Source organism: Salvelinus sp. IW2-2015, linkage group LG5, assembly GCF_002910315.2.
Source record: "Salvelinus sp. IW2-2015 linkage group LG5, ASM291031v2, whole genome shotgun sequence".
Classification (NCBI taxonomy): Eukaryota; Metazoa; Chordata; class Actinopteri; order Salmoniformes; family Salmonidae; genus Salvelinus; species Salvelinus sp. IW2-2015.
The window spans coordinates 13,305,635-13,325,071 of NC_036844.1; the positions used below are offsets into that span (position 1 = coordinate 13,305,635).

A 19,437-nucleotide genomic window follows, 5' to 3' on the forward strand; every position below is an offset into this window, starting at 1 on the left:
ACAGTGAGTGAGTGAGTGAGCGAGTGTGTGGGCTTGCATACACCCGTGCGTGTGGGTGTTGATAAGTGGGAGAGATAGTGTGAGAAATAGGGAAAACAGGATGAGAGATGGAGTGAGATGAAGTGGTAGAATGAAAGAGAGAGCGATAAGAGGGAGGTAGGGAGGGAGGCAGGCAGCATGATTCTCTGTGCCATATCTGTGTGTCGTGTTATACCTGCTGCTGTCCTCCTGGTTGATGACCATGTACATTTCCCAGGTAGTGTCCACAGCTATCCCCCCATGGGGCACCAACAGACTCACGCCTACAGACAGAGAGAGAAAGAGAGAGGAACAGAGGAGATTATCACGAGACACACGCACACGCTTGCACACATATGTGCATGCACACACACACACACGCACAGAGACACCACACACACGCACAGAGACACACACACACACACACACACACACACACACAACACACACACACACACACCACACACACACACACACACCCACACCACACACACACACACACACACACACACACACACACACACACACACACACACACACACACACACACACACACACACACACACACACACACACACACTACGCTCTCACTCATCCACACACACTGCCCCACATGTGCTGTCTCCTGTCCTTTGTGACACTTTAATCTACTGGCAAGTTAGATTAGCACTCTAGGAATTGTTTGTGGGCTCCAGTGTTGGTGGTAGTGTGTGTGTGTGTGTGTGGTGCACTGTTGGCAACATTGATTTGAGAGCCCCAGAGACCCTGACTGGCCTCTCTGACTGTCACCTGCACTAAATAGACCTGACACCCAGCAGTGTGTGTGCGTACGTGCGTGTGTGTGTGTGTGTGTATGTATCTCGTGATCCTCTCCTCTGTGCGTGTGTGTGCCTCTATGTATGTGGTATGTGGACCTGTGTGTGTGGAAGCCTCCATGCCTGTGTATGTGCACGCTTGCGTTTGCATGTGTACATGTGTGTGGTACATTGCCTTTACGAATCACAACCCTCACCTGTATTGGGCACCACCAGCCTCCCTCCCGCGTGTCCGAACACCCCGGCCGTCCTGAGTGGGGGCCTGGATGGCGTAGACGGGGCAAGGGGGCCGAGGAGGGTCTTCTCCCTCCTTCCTCTCAGGGTCCCCTCCAACCCCACACCGCTGTAGTCGGGCGCCAGTCCCCGGGGGAAGGTCTGGGGGTGGGCTTTCTGGATGTGGTACTCGGCCCCTCTCTCTGACACGCCCAGGGACACCATGAAAGAGGAGTGAACTTTGACCTTGAGGTCGGGCAGGGGGTCGAAGAGCGAAGGCTCCTGAGATATGAGTTCTTTATCCATGGAGTCCTGGAAGCAGATGGGGCTGGTGTAGGTCCGTGACACCGTTAGGTCCGGCTGCTGGGATGAGTTGATCAACAGGGGGTTGCCTGGAAAAGAGAGAATACATGATTGGTTGATTGGTTAATTTATTTGTTGGATGATTGGTTGGTTGATTAGTTAATTGACAGACAAAAATATATGGACAATGTGATTGATGACCTCTAGCCACAAACTGATTCCTCGCTATCATCACTGATGGCTCTGAAAGGACTGGATTGACTAATAAATATAATCTTAAATTGAAATAAAGTGTAACTAAAAAGTGTAACTAAAAACTATAGTGTACATAGTATAACGGAGATGTTCTGTTTCCAAAGCTAACACCTCATTTGGCAGCCTTTCCTTCCAGTTCTCTGCTGACAATGACTGGAACAAATTGCACAAATCACTGAGGTTGGAGACATATCTTCCTCACTAACTTTAAGCGTCAGCTGTCAGAGCAGCTTACCGATCGCTGCAGCTGTACACAGCACATCTGTAAATAGCCCATCCAACTACCTACCTCATCCCCATATTTGTTTCTGTTTTTCTGCTCTTTTGCACACCAGTATTTCTATTTGCACATCCTCATTTGCACATATCACTCCAGTGTAAATTGCTAAATTGTAATTACTTCGCCACTATTGGCCTATTTATTGCCTTACCCCCTTACTTAATTTGCACACACTGTATACAGATTTTTCTATTGTGTTATTGACTCTACGTTTGTTTATACCATGTGTAATTATGTGTTGTTTTTGTCGCACTGCTTTGTTTTATCTTGGCCAGGTCGCAGTTGTAAATGAGAACTTGTTCTCAACTGGCCTWTCTGGTTAAATAAGGGTGAAATAATAAAAACTAAAAAATGTTTTGGATCAATGCAGCTGAGTCTCCGTGTTCATGACAAAGGATTGGTAGAATATGGAAAACTTAATCTATCGTATCAGGCGGCTATTTGGAGCTCGATACTGTAGGACTGGGATTTAGGAAAGAGAGCCCTGGAAAGAGAAGGTCCAGAGGTTTCATATACTGTCCCAGAATACCCCAGAAAACACATCTGCTTAACAGACTGGTTGCGTATACAACACTTCAACATGGGTTTTAATACCATAGTATACTATAGTATTTTTGTGGGTGTAGCTGACAGCAGCATGCCAACTATTGGTTACCCATGGTTGGTGTACTGTTGCGCTGCTAGCGGCATCGGACACAGTTCTGATATTGGCTTGCCTGAAAGAAGAATGGCGCTGGAATCCAGGTGAAAGCTATGATACCTTATTGATGTRACCTGTTAAATCCACTTCAATTTTTTTWWWTTTTTTTATTTAACCTTTATTTAACTAGGCAAGTCAGTTAAGAACAAATTCTTATTTACAATGACGGCCTACCAAAAGGTAAAAGGCCTCTTGCGGGGACGGGGGCTGGGATAAAAAAATATATATATAGGACAAAACCCACATCACAACGAGAGAAACCACAACACTACATAAAGAGAGARTTAAGACAACAACATAGCACGGTAGCAACACATGACAACACAGCCTGGTAGCAACACAACATGGCAGCAGCACATGGTAGAAGCACAAAACATGATACAAACATTATTGGGTACAGACAACAGCACAAAGGCAAGAAGGTAGAGACAACTATACGTCATGTGAAGCAGCCATCACTGTCAGTAAGAATGTCCATGATTGAGTGTTTGAATGAAGAGACGGTGTGTTTTCTGCAGCTCATTCCAGTGGCTAGCTGCAGCAAACTGAAAAGAGGAGCAACCCAGGGATGTGTGTGCTTTGCGAACCTTTAACAGAATGTGACCACCAGAACGGGTGTTGTATGTGGAGGATGAGGGCTGCAGTAGGTATCTCAGATAGGGTGAGTGAGGCCTTAAGAGGGTTTTATAAATAAGCATAAACCAGTGGCTCTTGCAACGGCTATACAGAGATAACCAGTTTACAGTTTACGGAGTACAGAGTGCAGCGATGTGTACTATAAGGAGCATTGGTGGCAAATCTGATGGCTGAATGGTAACGAACATCTACGTAATCTAGCATGGGTAGGATGGTCATCTGAATCAGGGTTAGTTTGGCAGCTGAGGTGAAAGAGGAGCAATTATGATAGAGGAAACCAAGTCTAGATTTAATATTGAGTGCAACTCAATATTAGGAAGGTGTTATGTTTTGTAGACTCAGTGTATAGTGGCCGTTTTACAGGCTCCTGTTTTTTTGTGGTGATCGTAACTTTTTTGAACATTCCAGCCGGTGTCTATTCCACAAGTTACCACTGGCTAAATCTAAGACGTTGAAATGCCTATTTACTCTGTTCCATCTGACTGCACAATCCACTGTCTCATCAGCCCAGCCAGGCAATTTATAAACTTGATCTCCACTATAAAAAGCATCTAGACATGATCTCACATTTCTTTTAGACCAACATTTAGTTTTCAACAGTGGAGATTTGTCTAAACCTTGCTCTCTGTCTCTCCTACATTTGCAACATTGTTTCAATATTCAAATTCGATCTCCAGCTGTCCCATAGTAATGAACGTGTCGGGAGTAGGGACGAGGCAGACAGGCAGGCCGTGTTTCTCAGCCAGTCTAAATCATGAATCAGCTGGCATCATTTTTATGGATATATACAAAGAAATGTCAATTGAAAAAAGGTCAAACGAAACCAAGTGCAGCTAGTTTGCTGTCTTTCCAGCTTCAGTTTGCAACGGTGTTGTTGGCTAGCTCCTCTGAACAACAGTGTTATGACGAGAGAGCACATTTTCTATGCCAGTCAAATGTCACATCACCAGTCACATGTCACTAGAAAACAGTTTAAACAAATGCAAATGCAGCTACTGATGTTATTCTGGCTGCACTGTTTGATGTGACTGTAATTTAGCCATTGTTGGCTAGCTAGCAAGCAAGGGATAAGAACATTACCAGCCAGCATGGCAATGGAACATTTAGAACGAACGGCTGTCCATAGATACAGAACAAACAGACTGAACGACTGGGTTGTGTCTGGCAACCGAGCTGATAGAATGGATTACCAGCCGGCTTGGGTAGCAGCCCTAGATTTGTGTCGGGACTATATCTTGTAGAAGGATGACATAGTATGAATAAATTCATCAAAATAACGTTTTTAATGAAAATATGTCAATCATTATTTGAATATGTTGGTAACCTGTTGTATAAAAGTGATAATGCCCTTGAAGCCGGTGTTTGGGAGATATATTGGCACGGTTCGTCTTGGGCCTAACAACACCCGTGCCAATATATCCTCCAAACACCGGCTTCAAGGGCATTATCACTTAAATGTACAATCACTGGAGAACTAATTGGATGAGCTCCGTTCGAGACTATCTTATCAACGGGACCTGAAGAACTGTAATATCTTATTTTTTGGAAACTTGGCTGAACAAAGACATGGATAAGGTACAACTACCTGGTTTTTCTATGCATCATTAGGACAGAACAGTAGTGATGGGTAAGCTCAAGGGGGTGGTGTGCGTCTTTGTTAACAACAGCTGGTGCGCAATCTCTAATATGAAGGAGTCGATTGACGCACACGTTCGTCACACGGTGACGTTATTTTGAATATTGAATAGCTCCCTGTGTGTTTATGCAAGACTTATCATTTCTTGTAGTCGCTGCAGGTCAATCTCCTAAAGTATGAGCCTATTCCATAACACGGAGCTTGTGAAAGCAGGCCTTTTCTACACATGAGCGAATCCGGACAAGAAAATTGTCACGAAATCATCTGTAAAAACTAAACCGTGTGAGTTACAAACTAATATGTCACCAATATTGAAATAGTGTTTACTCTCACGACAGTTTTGGTGGTTGGCTCTACGACATCTACAGCCTTTACTCTGTCGCGGACGTCCTCATTTCGGAGAGGTCTTCTCACAAAACCGACTGTCCAGACTGAACCGTTGGAGCTACAAACTAATATGTAACCAACACCGAAATTGGAGACTCTCATGAACATGAAGGGGTCAGTTATTCTGCTGTACAATGCACACAAGTTTCATGGGAGTCGTCTGAAGGTAACCCAGTACCAGTCTGTAAAAATTGTAAAAGTGGATAAAAAAGGGTAAAATTCGTTTTCTTTTATCTCTCAGATATGTGACAGACACTTCAAAACCTTGTTCCTTATGATACATTTTTTGACTGTCTGTTTAGCCATTTATGAACATATTATTCAATGCGTTTCTATGGGCTATAGTGGTAAAGGCCAAATTCAATGTTTCATCAGATACATTTTTTTATTTTTTATTTACACTTACAGGGGTCCTAAAATTCTAATTAAAATAGCTAAATGCTACATTTTATGACCATCTTAAAACAATTAATTATGTTAGCTTAGTAGATATTGCAATCTAAGGGCTGAGTCCTAAAGGGAGTCTCGAGGTTCTGCACACCAGAGTTAGAATACCTCATGATAAGCTGTAGACCATACTATTTACCAAGAGAGTTTATGTATATTTTCCATTCATCACCACAAACCGATACTGGCACTAAGACCGCTCTCAACGAGCTGTATAGGGCGATAAGCAAACAAGAAAATGCTCATCCAGAGGCGACGCGTCTAGCGACCAGTGACTGTAATGCAGGAAAACTGAAATCCATTTGACCTCATTTCCACCAGTACGTCACCTGTGCAACTAGAGGCCAAATCACCTTTACTCCACGCACAGAGACGCATACAAAGCTGTCCCTCACCCTCCATTTGGCAAATCTGACCATTACTATCCTCCTGATTCCTGCTTACAAGCAAAAATCAAACAGGAAGTGGTCCGATGAAGCCGATGCTAAGCTACAGGACTCTATCACAAGAACAGACTAGAATATGGTTCGGGACTTATCCGATGGCATTAAGGTGTTTACCACATAAGCCACCAGCTTCAATAGGCCTTTACTGCAGTCAAATGACCTAGTGGCCTCATGGGTGGAATGGTATTAATAAACATAATACACATTTAAAAAAGCCGGAAATCCAGTGTTTCTATGTCAAACTGTTTTGTTAATTTTCCGTCTTCGGTGATGTACTATTTTTACTATTTTCTACATTGTAGAATAATAGTGAATACATCAAAACTATGAAATAACACATGGAATCATGTATTACCCAAAAGTGTTAAACAAACCAAAATATATTTTATATTTGAGATTCTTCAAATAGCCACCCTTTGCTTTGATGACAGCTTTGCACATTCTTGGAATTCTCTCAACCAGCTTAATGAGGTAGTCACCTGGAATGCATTTCAATTCACCAATTCATGTGTGAGTTCCAAATATCTCTAATGGTCGCCCCCAGCGTGAGTTATTTTATGCACGTGATGTTAGAACGTTATCTCCATTCCGGAATGTGATTGTTACGCAAAAGTATATTTAATCTACGCGGCCCTCAAACCAAGGCACACAGCCTGTTTTTATTTTTAGGCTTTTTTCAACTTGTCAATTTCAAATTATTTGAATTGAGGTGTGTTCCGCCTCCTCATTCATTCACATCAAAGTAATCATTTTTACCTTCGTGGACCAATTAATTTTTTAGACATTTCTGACCGGGACAAAATTCCCCAAGCACTTCCCAATTGTTTGTGCAGTTCAAGTCTGCAGACATTTACGCATCTCCCGTCCTGCACACACGTGTTCACATCTACTGTCTGTTGCCTGCATCGCAGTCATAGTTGTTTTCATTACCAATAATAACTTTGGAAATGCGTGCGTTTCTATCAAAGTAAGTGCCTTATTACGTTATAATAGTTTCTGCATGGTGTTATGTCGTTTCTACTGTAGCATAGTCTTTTTGTGTATATTCCTTATATCCGCGGACACGCGAGGTAACGTTACTCATTTCATAACCTTTATGGTGTTATACTCAATGATTAGGTAGCTAGCTACATTCTGCAGAGCAGATGCTGGAAGAGTGTGGGACTGCTGTAACAATTGTCCACATACAAAGTGTGTCCCTTGCTGAGATGAGGAGCCAGCATGGTCATCACCATGGACCCGGACACCCCAAGCCCCTCATACTCATCAATGCATAGGTCCATGTTTGGTACAACGACTCAACCAAATGCTATTGTCAGGCTGGTAAGAACATTTCTTATTTTGTATAACGGGTCATTTAGGATGGCAGAAGCATTGTTGATGAAATGCAGGCATCGCAGCAGAACTAGGAAGCGGTCTTGGGAAAAGAGGGTGGCAAAGAAGGGAGTTGCGAACAGAAGATCTGTGCTCCAGTATTCTCTTAGGGAGTTCTTCTTTACTATCTGCATGAGAAGGGCTGTCACCAGGAAGGTATACATTTCACTAATTGTGGGTATCCCCCCCACTCCTGGCTCTCTCTTCTCCTGTAGCTCCAAGGCATAGCGATTGGTCTCTACTATGTCTCCCACCAGCTCCTCTGTCAGAAACAATTTGAAGCACTTCCTCAGATGGAAATGGCAAGGGACATTGCACTCCAGACTGGGACTCATCAAAGCAAACAGCAGGGCCAGGAGGGGTGAAATGGCTAGCGGCCTTCCAGCTACCACAGAACTCCTGTACTTCATCCACTGTCGGTCAGCCTCCATCACTACCAACATCTTCAAAGGGACCTGGGACTTGGTCAGTGGACAAGGTGTCCTCAGATTCAGGGTTCTCAATTGCTGGGGGGCAGCTCCTCACTGTCACTGTCAGAATCTGATTCCTAACTTTCATATTCAGACTCATTGTCAGAATATTTAAAAATCTCCAGAATTTCCGCATTGGTGAGCTGTCTCCTTTTGAAAGACATTCCTAATGCTACAGCTTAGCTCACTAGCTACATACATAAACAACAACACTGAATGGCTCAGAGTGGGAGTGAGAGGTTACGTGATTGACTGACGGCACGCGCAACTTGTATCAATAAATCGCTACCAGAAATGTTTTGTGTGGTAATTATTGATATGTTTACTGTTTTATTCACATGTTMTCAAGTACCGATGATAAATCATGCATTCCGATTCGTGCATAGATTGTAATGGGCACATATTATGTGTGTAAAATACTTTTTGAAGGTTGTACTGATTATGATGAGCTAAGCTAATTCCAGCTATGTGTGGAGCCATGTTTGTTAACATACAATGCATTCTGGGTTTCACATAATCGTCTGTCAGACCAAAGATGTCATAACAAAATGAGGAGAGTAATGGTTCCCTCATTTTTTGAGAACTTCAGGAAGTGAATGGTGGGATGTGAACGATGGTAGACGACACACCCCTTCAACATGCATACTATAAACAGACAAAACTAATCGCTGAAACTAATCATCGTCGGATTACTTCCGATTTCTAGAAAGTGTTACACAATTATTTTGATCAATGGTGAGCTCACCTGTGATGTGATTAATTATAAATAGTAATTGCTATTAGCTAATTCATATTGTAGTTTATGTCAGCCAAAGTAATAAAAATATGACCGCTTGTGTTGCGTCAATCTTTCCTCAGTTAGAGGCTTGGACAAATGTAGCCTATATTTTTCCAGTTTGGATGATTGTGTTATGCTATAGATACTTCTGTGAATATCTGAACATTGTATCCAAAAACAAACTCCTCACATTCTGGACATAACTTTGTAAGGACTGTGTTTYTGTAAATAGTTTCTGAAAAAACAGTGTGGCCAGCTCAAATGCTGATTGTTCGAAACGGGTCGTTCTAAATAAGCGTTCTAAATAAGCGTTCTAATCACACAGGTGTGATCGTACGCTTCAGGGACCACTGTAGAATGTTCACACCTGTGTGAAGGTACGTGTGAAAGGGTGTGCCTTGTTAAAAGTAAATGCGTTTGAGCCAATCAGTTGTGTTGTGACAAGGTAGGGTTGATATACAGAAGATAGCCCTATTTGGTAAAAGACCAAGTCCATATTACGGCAAGAACATCTCAAATAAGCAAAAAGAAACGACAGTCCATCATTACTTTAAGACATGGTCAGTCAATACGGAAAATGTCAAGAACTTGATGAAAATGTCAAGTCCCTGTGCCCAAGAACGCCAAAGTAACTTGTCTAAATTACTATCGCCCCATAGCACTCACATCTGTAGCCATGAAATGCTTTGAAAGGCTAGTCATGGTTTACATCAACGCCATCATCCCAGACACATTCGATCCACTCCAATTTGCATATCGCCCCAACAGATCCACAGATGACGCAATCTCTATTGCACTCCACACTTCTCTTTTCCACTTTGCAAAAGGAAAACCTATGTGAGAATGCTGTTCATTGTCTACAGCTCAGCGTTCAACACCATAGTGCCCTCCAAGCTCATCACTAAGCTAAGGACCATGGGACTGAACACCTCCATCTGAATCCTGGACTTCCTGACGGGACACCCTCAGGTGGTGATGGGTAGGGAACAACAACAACGATTCTGTAATGACTTCCGTAAGTTGAATGCTATTTTGGAATTTGATGCTTATCCCATGCCGAAAATAGATGAGTTGATTGAAAGACTGGGAAATGCCCGGTTCATCAGTACACTTGATCTAACCAAGGGGTATTGTCAGGTTCCTCTGACCCTGGGCAGCTCTCGAGAAGACGGCATTCACCACTCTAGACGGGCTGTTCCAATATGTGCGACTGCCCTTTGGACTTCATGGAGCCCCTGCAATGTTTCAAAGGCTGATGGACCACATTTTGCGGCCACATCAATCCTATACTGCAGCCTAGCTGGACGATGTGATAATCCACAGTCACGTGGGAAGAGCACCTAATATGACTAACAGTGTACTAACGCCCTTCGACAAGCAGGACTCACAGCCAACCCAAAGAAATGCACGCTGGGGGTAAGTGAAGCAAAGTATCTGGGCTATTCCATAGGGCTAGGGTTGATCAAACCACAAGAGAAGAAGTTTGCTGCGATCCAGGATTGGCCTCCACCAGTGAACAAGAAACAGGTAAGGGCTTTCCTGGGAATAACCTGTTGTTACAGACATTTCATCAATCATTGCAGGACCCCTGTGTGACCTGACCCGGAAGGCCAAACTTGCCATGGTACAGTGGAACACTGCGGCCGAAGAGGCATTTCAGAAATTGAAAACGGCCTTATGCGCGGCCTGTGTTGTATTCAACGGATTTCTAGAAACTTCTGATTGTACAGACAGATGCACTGGAATTGGAGCTGTAACTCTCGCAAAAGAAGTGGAGGGAGAGGAACATCCTGTGATGTACATTAGCCGTAAGTTGATCCCCCGCAAAACCAAATATGCAACAGTGGAAAAAGAGTGTTTGGCAATCAAATGGGCTCTGAAGTCCTTGAAATATTATGTTCTGGGCTGCAAGTTTGTGTTGATGACAGATCACGCTCTCCTCGCCTGGATGAAGCAGAATAAGGACACTAAAGCCGGTGGCTCCTCAGCCTCCAGCCGTTCCACTATCGGATCGTCCACCGTTCGGGTTCTAAACATGGTAATGCTGATGCCATGTCCCGTATGCATGCCATGTTTTCTTCGACCGCTCTGACCACAGGGTCAACGCTGAGGGGGAAGGTATGTAGCGGTTTCAGGGGTTGTATGGTGGATGGATGGTATGTGCCTGCGAGGTTTCTGTGTTTTCTGGCTGCCAGAGCAATGAGAAGTATTCCTCAGAGGCAGGACTATGGACAGCTCAGGGGAAACTGCCAGACTGCAGCAGAACAGCCACACCTGTCTCCAGTTGTAATTGGAGACTAAACGGCAGACAGGTGAAACCAATTAGGGGCCTCTACTTAACTGCGCCCTGGGTTTGCTTTCTTGGTCTGTCCTTTGACCCCGGGAGGTGAACGAGGAGGAGGCTATTGGAGAGACTGACCATAAGGTGGAGAAGGAGGTTTACCGGAATAAGGGAACTGAAGATTTCAACATGGAGTGAACCTCCAAAGACGCAGAGTGGTGGACCTTCCACTGGTGACGATGTATTTACTTTGTTTGAGTTTTGTATATCAGGAACACTGCCGGTACCTGATAAAAAAATAACAATGTAAACCCTTCACGTGGACTGGTGGTGTGTTTGTATGRGTAAACCCTTCCTTACCAAGATCATGGCGCCGAAACCGCCACACTATGTACAACCATTTTTCTACAACCATTTATCATCTAGRTAGTTGGTCATCTACATGTTGCTAGTTATTCATATAGTTCAGTGGGGGCTGCAGAGGGGAGGATGGCTCATAATGTCTGTATTGGAGTAAATGGAATGTGGTTTCCATGTGGTTGATACCAATCCATTGACTCCATTCCAGCCATTATTATGAGCCCTCCTCCCCTCAGCAGCCTCCACTGATATAGTTATGTCTGTCATATTGAGGTATCTAGCTAGAAGTTAACCTTGATCAATCAAATGGATCGGTGTAAGCAATTATGGTAATTCAAAATGCCCTTTAACTAGGTGTCTTCGCTAGACAGACATAGAGAGAGGAAGACCGACAAAGACAGCAGTGCAAATGTACTTAGACTTGAGTATTTCAGCAACTCTTCTCTTCCAACTTGTTAGACAATCACATGTACCTACGGGGGAAGGATGGCCAGCCAGACAGGAGGGTAAATTTTACTAAGGAGAAGGAGGCTGTGCTGACTGAGATGCATGCTGGCCAATTTGGAGTGAAGTGCATGATTGCCAAAATCAACATACACTTATTCTGACAGGGAATTGTCAAGGAGGTGGACAGCTGGGCAATTGAAATAACCTTTTATACCTATTATATCTGAAATTATGATTTCAATGAATGTTATATCAGAGAGCACACAATGTTTCAATTTGTCACTTTTTGCTTAAAGGTCAGCACCCTGTCTAGCCTGTCAGAGGTTTGAGAGGGCGACGACTGTGGCACCGGAATTGAAGCCCATCAAAGTTGTTTCACCATGTGACATGATTGGTAAGTGTCCCAATTCAAATTTTGCCCTGATAAGTCATTTGTAATGGTTGCTTTATTTGACCACAGCAGAGTTCAATATTATTGTGTGTGTGTCAGTATCCTTACAAATATGAAAATCTGCATACTGTATGACACAGATACGGGTAAGAATAAAGTAATCTTCTCTCTAACACTTTACATGTTAGAGGTGGACCTCATCGGACCCGTCACGAAATCCAGGAGTGGCAACAGCTGGTGTCTGATGGCGACCGATCACTTTACCAAGTGGGTGGAGGCAATACCCATTAAGGTCAGTAAAGGAGGAGTACATGCTTAACTCTAAATTCCCTTCTGTAACCCATTAAAAAGGCTTGAAACCAAAAATCCATTTTTGTTTTGTATGATACCCATCAAAGACAAGACTGGCGAGGCCACCTTCAAGGTGATTGACAGACATCTTCTACACACACGGTTCTCCTGAGGTCATCTTGAGTGACCGAGATCATGAACACTGGAACAAGGTACGGATATTATATTCTGTCACCAATGATCTTTTTTTTTATTTTTTACAATTAGTTTGTTTTTCCCTGGTACATAATCAAACATATTTCAAAATCTTACATTGTCAATAGATATAGCTTTCCTACCCCCTCCTCCAGGATTGGTGAATGGACCAACTAGAGCCTCAAGACTGCCATGGGCAAGTCCCTTGACTGGTACCAGGAAGGTTGAGAGAACAACCTGAAGGTAATTCTCTTTGCACACAACAACAGCATCCAGGCCTCCACCGAGTACGAACGGGAACCGCAGCTGTTGACTGAGGTAAACAATGCAATTGTATATACAATTATTCCATATACTGTAGTCTTTCAAATGTGTGATTGACTTAGTGATGTTTTTGTCTATTGCTATTTTTGTATGATGTACTTTCAGATCACTGAAACCCCACCTGATGTGGTGGAAGTTGTCGAACCAGATCAGAACACCTTTGAGGACCACCTTCAGGCACGGACTGAGAAGGATGTGGAGGTTTTTGACCAGGTAAAAATGATTGTCCGAAATTTATTTTCTGGCCCTCGAAGAGATATGTAAGAAATGTATTTGTGATATGAAATATAATTGCATTTATTCCTGTTATCAATCAAGGTGAGACTGAACATCGACAAGGTACAGGAGAGCTACCGGAGCAGAATCAAGAAGAGGGACCAAGTGCTACTACATCCGGGTGAGTTACTTGGTTTGGAAGAAGGACAAAAGGAAGGCGAGACCTGAGAAACCTTGCTGCTCTTTCGCTCTTAGCTGGGGTCACCATCTGTTAAGGTGAATATAAAAAAAAAAAATCTACCTCTCCAAATGACTTTAGGACCACTGGCTGTCCAAGCCCCCCAGGAGGTATCCCATCCACCCGAACCAGTGAGTTCGGATCAGTCTGATTCTCTGTGCCCTGAATCGGAGGGGGACAAGCTTGAGGTAGGCTATAGCTTCCAAAAGTGTTGAAGTCTCCCATTTATAACACTGCACTAATCTATCACATTTTCTCACAGTAAAGTGTAACCTGTTTGCTTGTTTATGTCTGTCTCCTACCCTGTTCCCATTAACTCTGCTCCTGTTCTCCACGCCCTAGGGGTTCTGCCCAACACCCAGACGTGGATCCACCTGATGTCCTCCATTACCAACCACCTTCCAACTTTTCATTACATCATCTACTGTTATTGTCATGTTGTCATTATCTGCTAAGAGTTTTATTGCTCTATCATACTGGGCACATAATGTGAGATACACAAATTAACTAAAAACACTAGCACTGCAAACACTCAGAACAAAGAGAGCAGCAGTGTCTGGACTGCAGTCTCCCTCGTCAAGTCCCCCTTCTGAGACTGGCTGCCTGTTGAGAACAGGCAGAATCTCCCACCCACACAGCAACCACCTCCTCAATATTCCACACACCAAAATTCTGTATCCTAGGACCTACAATAGATACATATATTCAACCACAAGGGTGTACCAATGAGCTATGTGAGATTTAAAAAAAAAAAAGATGTATTTCTTTATTTTCCTTCTCTCTACATTGTTGGGAAGGATGTGAAAGTAAGCATTGCACTGTTAGTCCACACCTGTTTACAAACTATGTGACAAGGAAAATTTGATTTATAGTGGTGTGCTAACTGTTAGTCATCAGTGGTCCAATAAGTGACACAGTAAATGTCAATTACGGCTGGAGGGCAAGTGGTTGTCACTAGTTACCACAGCCACCAAGTCATAATTATGGCTAAACCCCACCTATTTCTACAATTTATCTTCTTAAAATATGATGTTAAACCTAACCGTAACACTGCTAACCTCATGCCTAACCCTTACCTGGCTGTGGTAACTACTGACAACCAGGGCAAACCCTGGCAACAATTGTGTTAAACAACTTCCTTGTCTCAACGACAAGATCTTCACTATGGAAACTGAGTTGCTAAAAACACCTCACCATGACACCGGGAAGTGCTTCAAAGTACTTGTCACTGCAATAGAGGTGTAACAAACACCCCTCCAAAGCAACAACTATCTGTATAAAACTCTCCGCTAATGGCCAAGAGAGTGAGAAATTAGATTTTATACTTGTGTGTGTTATAATTGAGAGAGATTCTTTAACTTTAAACTTTGATTCCAACTTGTGTTTCTTAGTGAGTTGGACTACTACATGAGACTTAAAGCTACTAAGAATATACAAACTTGTCTATTGGTTTTATTTATTGAACCTTTATTTAACTAGGCAAGTCAGTTAAGAACAAATTCTTATTTACAATGAAGGCCTACCTCGGCCAAACCCTAAACCGGACGACGCTGGGCCAATTGCGRGCCGCTCTATGGGACTCCCAATCACAGCCAGTTGTGATACAGTCTGGAATCAAACCAGTGTCTGTAGTGACGCCTCTAGCATTAAGATGCAGTGCCTTAGACTGCTGCGCCACTTGGGAGCCAAATGGTTGATCAGATGGGAAAACTGAGGCTTGGTGGGACCCTAGATCAGTGATGTAAACTCAGCAAAAAAAGAAACGTCCTCTCACTGTCAACTGCGTTAATGTTCAGCAACCTTAACTTGTGTAAATATTTGTTGAACATAACAAGACTCAACAACTGAGACATAAACTGAACAAGTTCCACAGATGTGACTAACAGAAATTGAATAATGTGTCCCTGAACAAAAGGGGGGTCAAAATCAAAAGTAACAGTCAGTATCTGGTGTGGCCACCAGCTGCATTAAGTACTGCAGTGCATCTCCTCCTCATGGACTGCACCAGATTTGACAGTTCTTGCTGTGAGATGTTACCCCACTCTTTCACCAAGGCACCTGCAAGTTCCCGGACATTTCTGGGGAGAATGGCCTGAGCCCTCACCCTCCAATCCAACAGGTCCCAGATGTGCTCAATGGGATTGCGATCCGGGCTCTTCGCTGGCCATGGCAGAACACTGACATTCCTGTCTTGCAGGAAATCACGCACATAACGAGCAGTATGGCTGGTGGCATTGTCAAGCATGAGGGTCATGTCAGGATGAGCCTGCAGGAAGGGTACCACATGAGGGAGGATGATGTCCTCCATGTACCGCACAGCGTTGAGATTGCCTGCAATGACAACAAGCTCAGTCCGATGATGCTGTGACACCATGATGGACCCTCCACCTCCAAATTGATCCTGCTCCAGAGTATAGGTCTCTGTGTAACGCTCATTCCTTCGACGATAAACGCAAATCTGACCATGACCCCTGGTGAGACAAAACCGCAACTCGTCAGTGAAGAGCACTTTTTGCCAGTCCTGTCTGGTCCAGCGACTGTGGGTTTGTGCCCATAGGCGACGTTGTTGCCGGTGATGTCTGGTGAGGACCTGCCTTACAACAGGCCTACAAGCCCTCAGTCCAGCCTCTCTCAGCCTATTGCGGACAGTCTGAGCACTGATGGAGGGATTGTGCATTCCTGGTGTAACTCGGGCAGTTGTTGTTGCCATCCTGTACTCCACAGGTGTGATGTTCGGATGTACCGATCCTGTGCAGGTGTTGTTACACGTGTCTGCCACTGCGAGGACGATCAGCTGTCAATCCTGTCTCCTGTAGCGCCTGTCCTTAGGCATCTCACAGTACGGACATTGCAATTTATTGCCCTGGCCACATCTGCAGTCCTCATGCCTCCTTGCAGCATGCCTAAGGGACGTTCACGCAGATGAGAAGGGACCCTGGGCATCTTTCTTTTGGTGTTTCTCAGAGTCAGTAGAAAGGCCRCTTTAGTGTCCTAAGTTTTCATAATGGTGACCTTAATTGCCTACCGTCTGTAAGCTGTTAGTGTCTTAATGACCGTTCCACAGGTGCATGTTCAGTAATTGTTTATGGTTCATTGAACAAGCATGGGAAACAGTGTTTAAACCCTTTACAATGAAGATCTGTGAAGTTATTTGGATTTTTACAAATTATCTTTGAAAGACAGGTTCTGAAAAAGGGACGTTTCTTTCTTTGCTGAGTTTAGTTGACAAGCCACTGACAGAGTTGACAACAGATTCTGAAAACAGACATATTTTTGCCTCTAAAAATTAAAGTTCAATACAAACATTTGTAAAATATGGAAAACTATACATTTGTAAATCCTTAATAAAAACATAACCATTCTATTAGATCTTTCAGCACTCTGACGGAGTGGACGTTAGACAAAAATCTGAGTTGATGTTTTATGTAGATTTATCTTATCTTTGGCAGTAGCAATTTACTTTTCTTCAGTTGCTTTATGACTCTTAAACCTAATTAAATGTAACATATTTTAACCAAAATTCATATTCTATTAGTGATTCTAATATTGTTTGTTTACACCTATCAAAAGTGGAGAACTTTCCAGACCATGAGTGGTCTTGTTGTGCTACATGTAATGAGGACATGAATAAGGGGTCCTTATGGTATAGATGACCCTGTTCAGTCCTGATTCATTTAGGATTTTACACTAATCTGACAGAGTTCACCAAATCTCCAGAGTCATGGAGCATAAAGGCATAAAGCCGACATGGAAATTAAAAATATTGAAAGTATTTTGAAAATTCCAAAACCAAATATTTTCTATATATTTAATTCCCCTAAATGTACATTTTAAACTCAAATAATGCAACAAAATAATTTTTTTTCAACTAGAAACATAAAGTTTCCCTACCGGACAACGATTGTCCTGACATTCAAGCAAATTTCCTGTGATAAAAAACAAGTAATTCATGGCTTATGAGGTGTTCATATACTTTCTGGGGGGCCCAACCTCCGGGGGAACCTCAACGCCAGTGTCTACTGACCATGTTTGAGTGTGTGTGTATTACTCCAATTCTCTGGGAGGACAGATGCCCAAATAAGGGGTCTTAGCTTTCACCTGGATTCATCTGGTCAGTCTATGTCATTGAAAGASTTTGTCATGTTTTATACACTCAGTGTAGAGCAGATATATATAGGTAACTTCCAAAATAATGGAAACACTTGAGTGAATGAGGGGTACAAATTAAATTATAATGAAAACAGGTGCTTCCACACAGGTGTGGTTCCTGAGTTAATTAAGCAATTAACATCCCATCATGTTTTGGGTTATGTATACAAATGCTGGGTAGGCCATAATTTTGGCTACCATGGCTCCCATAGGATGACAATGCCCCTATCCACAGGGAACGAGTGGTGACTGAATGGTTTGATGAGCATGGAAACGATGTAAACCATATACCATGGCCGTCTCAATCACCAGATCTCAACCCAATTGAACACTTATGGGAAATTCTYYYGCGGCACCTGAGACAGCGTTTTCCCCCATCATCAACACCATGGGGGTGCTGAACAGTTGGGGGGAGGTGTGTTTGTGTGTGTGTGTGTGTGTGTGTGTGTGTGTGTTTTTGTGTGTGTTGTGTGTGTTGTGTGTGTGTGTGTGTGTGTGTGTGGTGTGGTGTGTGTGTGATGAGAGAGAGAAGATTGTCTGGAAGAGAGAGACAAGATCATGAGAAATGAGAGCTGTGTCTGGTCTCTGCTCCACTCCACTCCAGACAGGATGAGAGAGAGAGAAAGAAAGAGACAGAAAGAGAGCAAAAGCGAGAGGGAGAGATAGAGAGAAAGGGAGAACGATAGAGAGACAGATAAGTTAGACAGCGCTGACACCACCCTACTGTGTCACTGAGCAAACCAAACACAACCTTGCTGTTGGATACAATTACTTTTTTAAATGAAGTAATTAAACACACATCGATTGAATGGAGCGCAAAGTAACCACCAAGGACAGTCAGTCACACACACTGAGCTTCTGTTGGACCACAGCAATGTGCATCTTGAGCAGTGTAAGTGTGTGTGTCTTTCTGCTTCAACTTGGCGTGTGTATGTGTGTGTGTGTATGTGTGCCCCTCCCTGGCTCATCTTATCCAAAGTTCATGTGTGTTCAGCTGTGTGTTTGTGTCTCTGTGTCTCTGTGTGTCTGTGTGTGTGTATGTGTGTATGTCTGTGTGTTTGTGTTCTCTGAGCTCACCTTGGCAGGCGGTCTTGAAGCTAAAGGACTGAAAGCCCCCAGTGAGGGCGGAGGAGTCAATGACGTCCACACCGTACTCGCTCTGGTTCCTCCGGTAGAGGGTCACTGCCACAATCAACACCACCACAGTCACCACCCCTGCCGCCAGGCCCGAATACAGCGCTACGTCACTGCTAACCTCCAGACCTGGGGGGGTGAGAGAGCGAGAGATACTTTAATCAAAGTATAAACATCAGAGAAAAAGACAAGGTATCAACTCAGAGCTATATTCAGAGTAGAATTCAGAAGGTCATATTATAATAGTGTTATATGGGCCTAATGATGGTGGGGTCAAGTCAAGTGGCATCTATATCTCTTGCTATACTGGCCAGACCAACACAACTTTCCCTGCTGCACAACGTTTGCACCTCATTTTAAAATATGTTGAATTAAAACGCTTTGGGAGAGGCACAGTAAAGTCATGTTTACCCCAAACTTTCACAGTAACCTCTCTAAATGCGCTTCTCCAGAAAACTTCTAAGGTACTACTGAAAAGTTTCTAGCAGGAGTTATTTTTGGGCAGAAACATTCCAGGTTTCAACCTGCTTCCTTCTGTGGCTTATTGTTCTCCATTTCCTGTCTCCTCACTCCGCTGTGGTGCGGTATTTTCCCCCACTGCATCCTGTTAACGCACTAATGAGGAAGCTTGCTAGGAAAGTCGTCCTAATCAC

General features: G+C 43.4%; 1 protein-coding gene across 1 annotated transcript in view; it reads right to left on the reverse strand.

The window, feature by feature from the left end:
* Positions 1-19,437, reverse strand: part of LOC111964499 (netrin receptor UNC5D-like) — a 316,049-nt gene that overhangs the window by 32,926 nt on the left and 263,686 nt on the right. The window contains exons 9-11 of the mRNA XM_023988387.2: positions 18,728-18,913; positions 1,031-1,438; positions 215-302 (exon numbers count right to left, since the gene is read on the reverse strand). Coding sequence (XP_023844155.1) covers positions 215-302; positions 1,031-1,438; positions 18,728-18,913 — 682 coding nt within the window. The remainder of the gene's footprint in view (positions 1-214; positions 303-1,030; positions 1,439-18,727; positions 18,914-19,437) is intronic.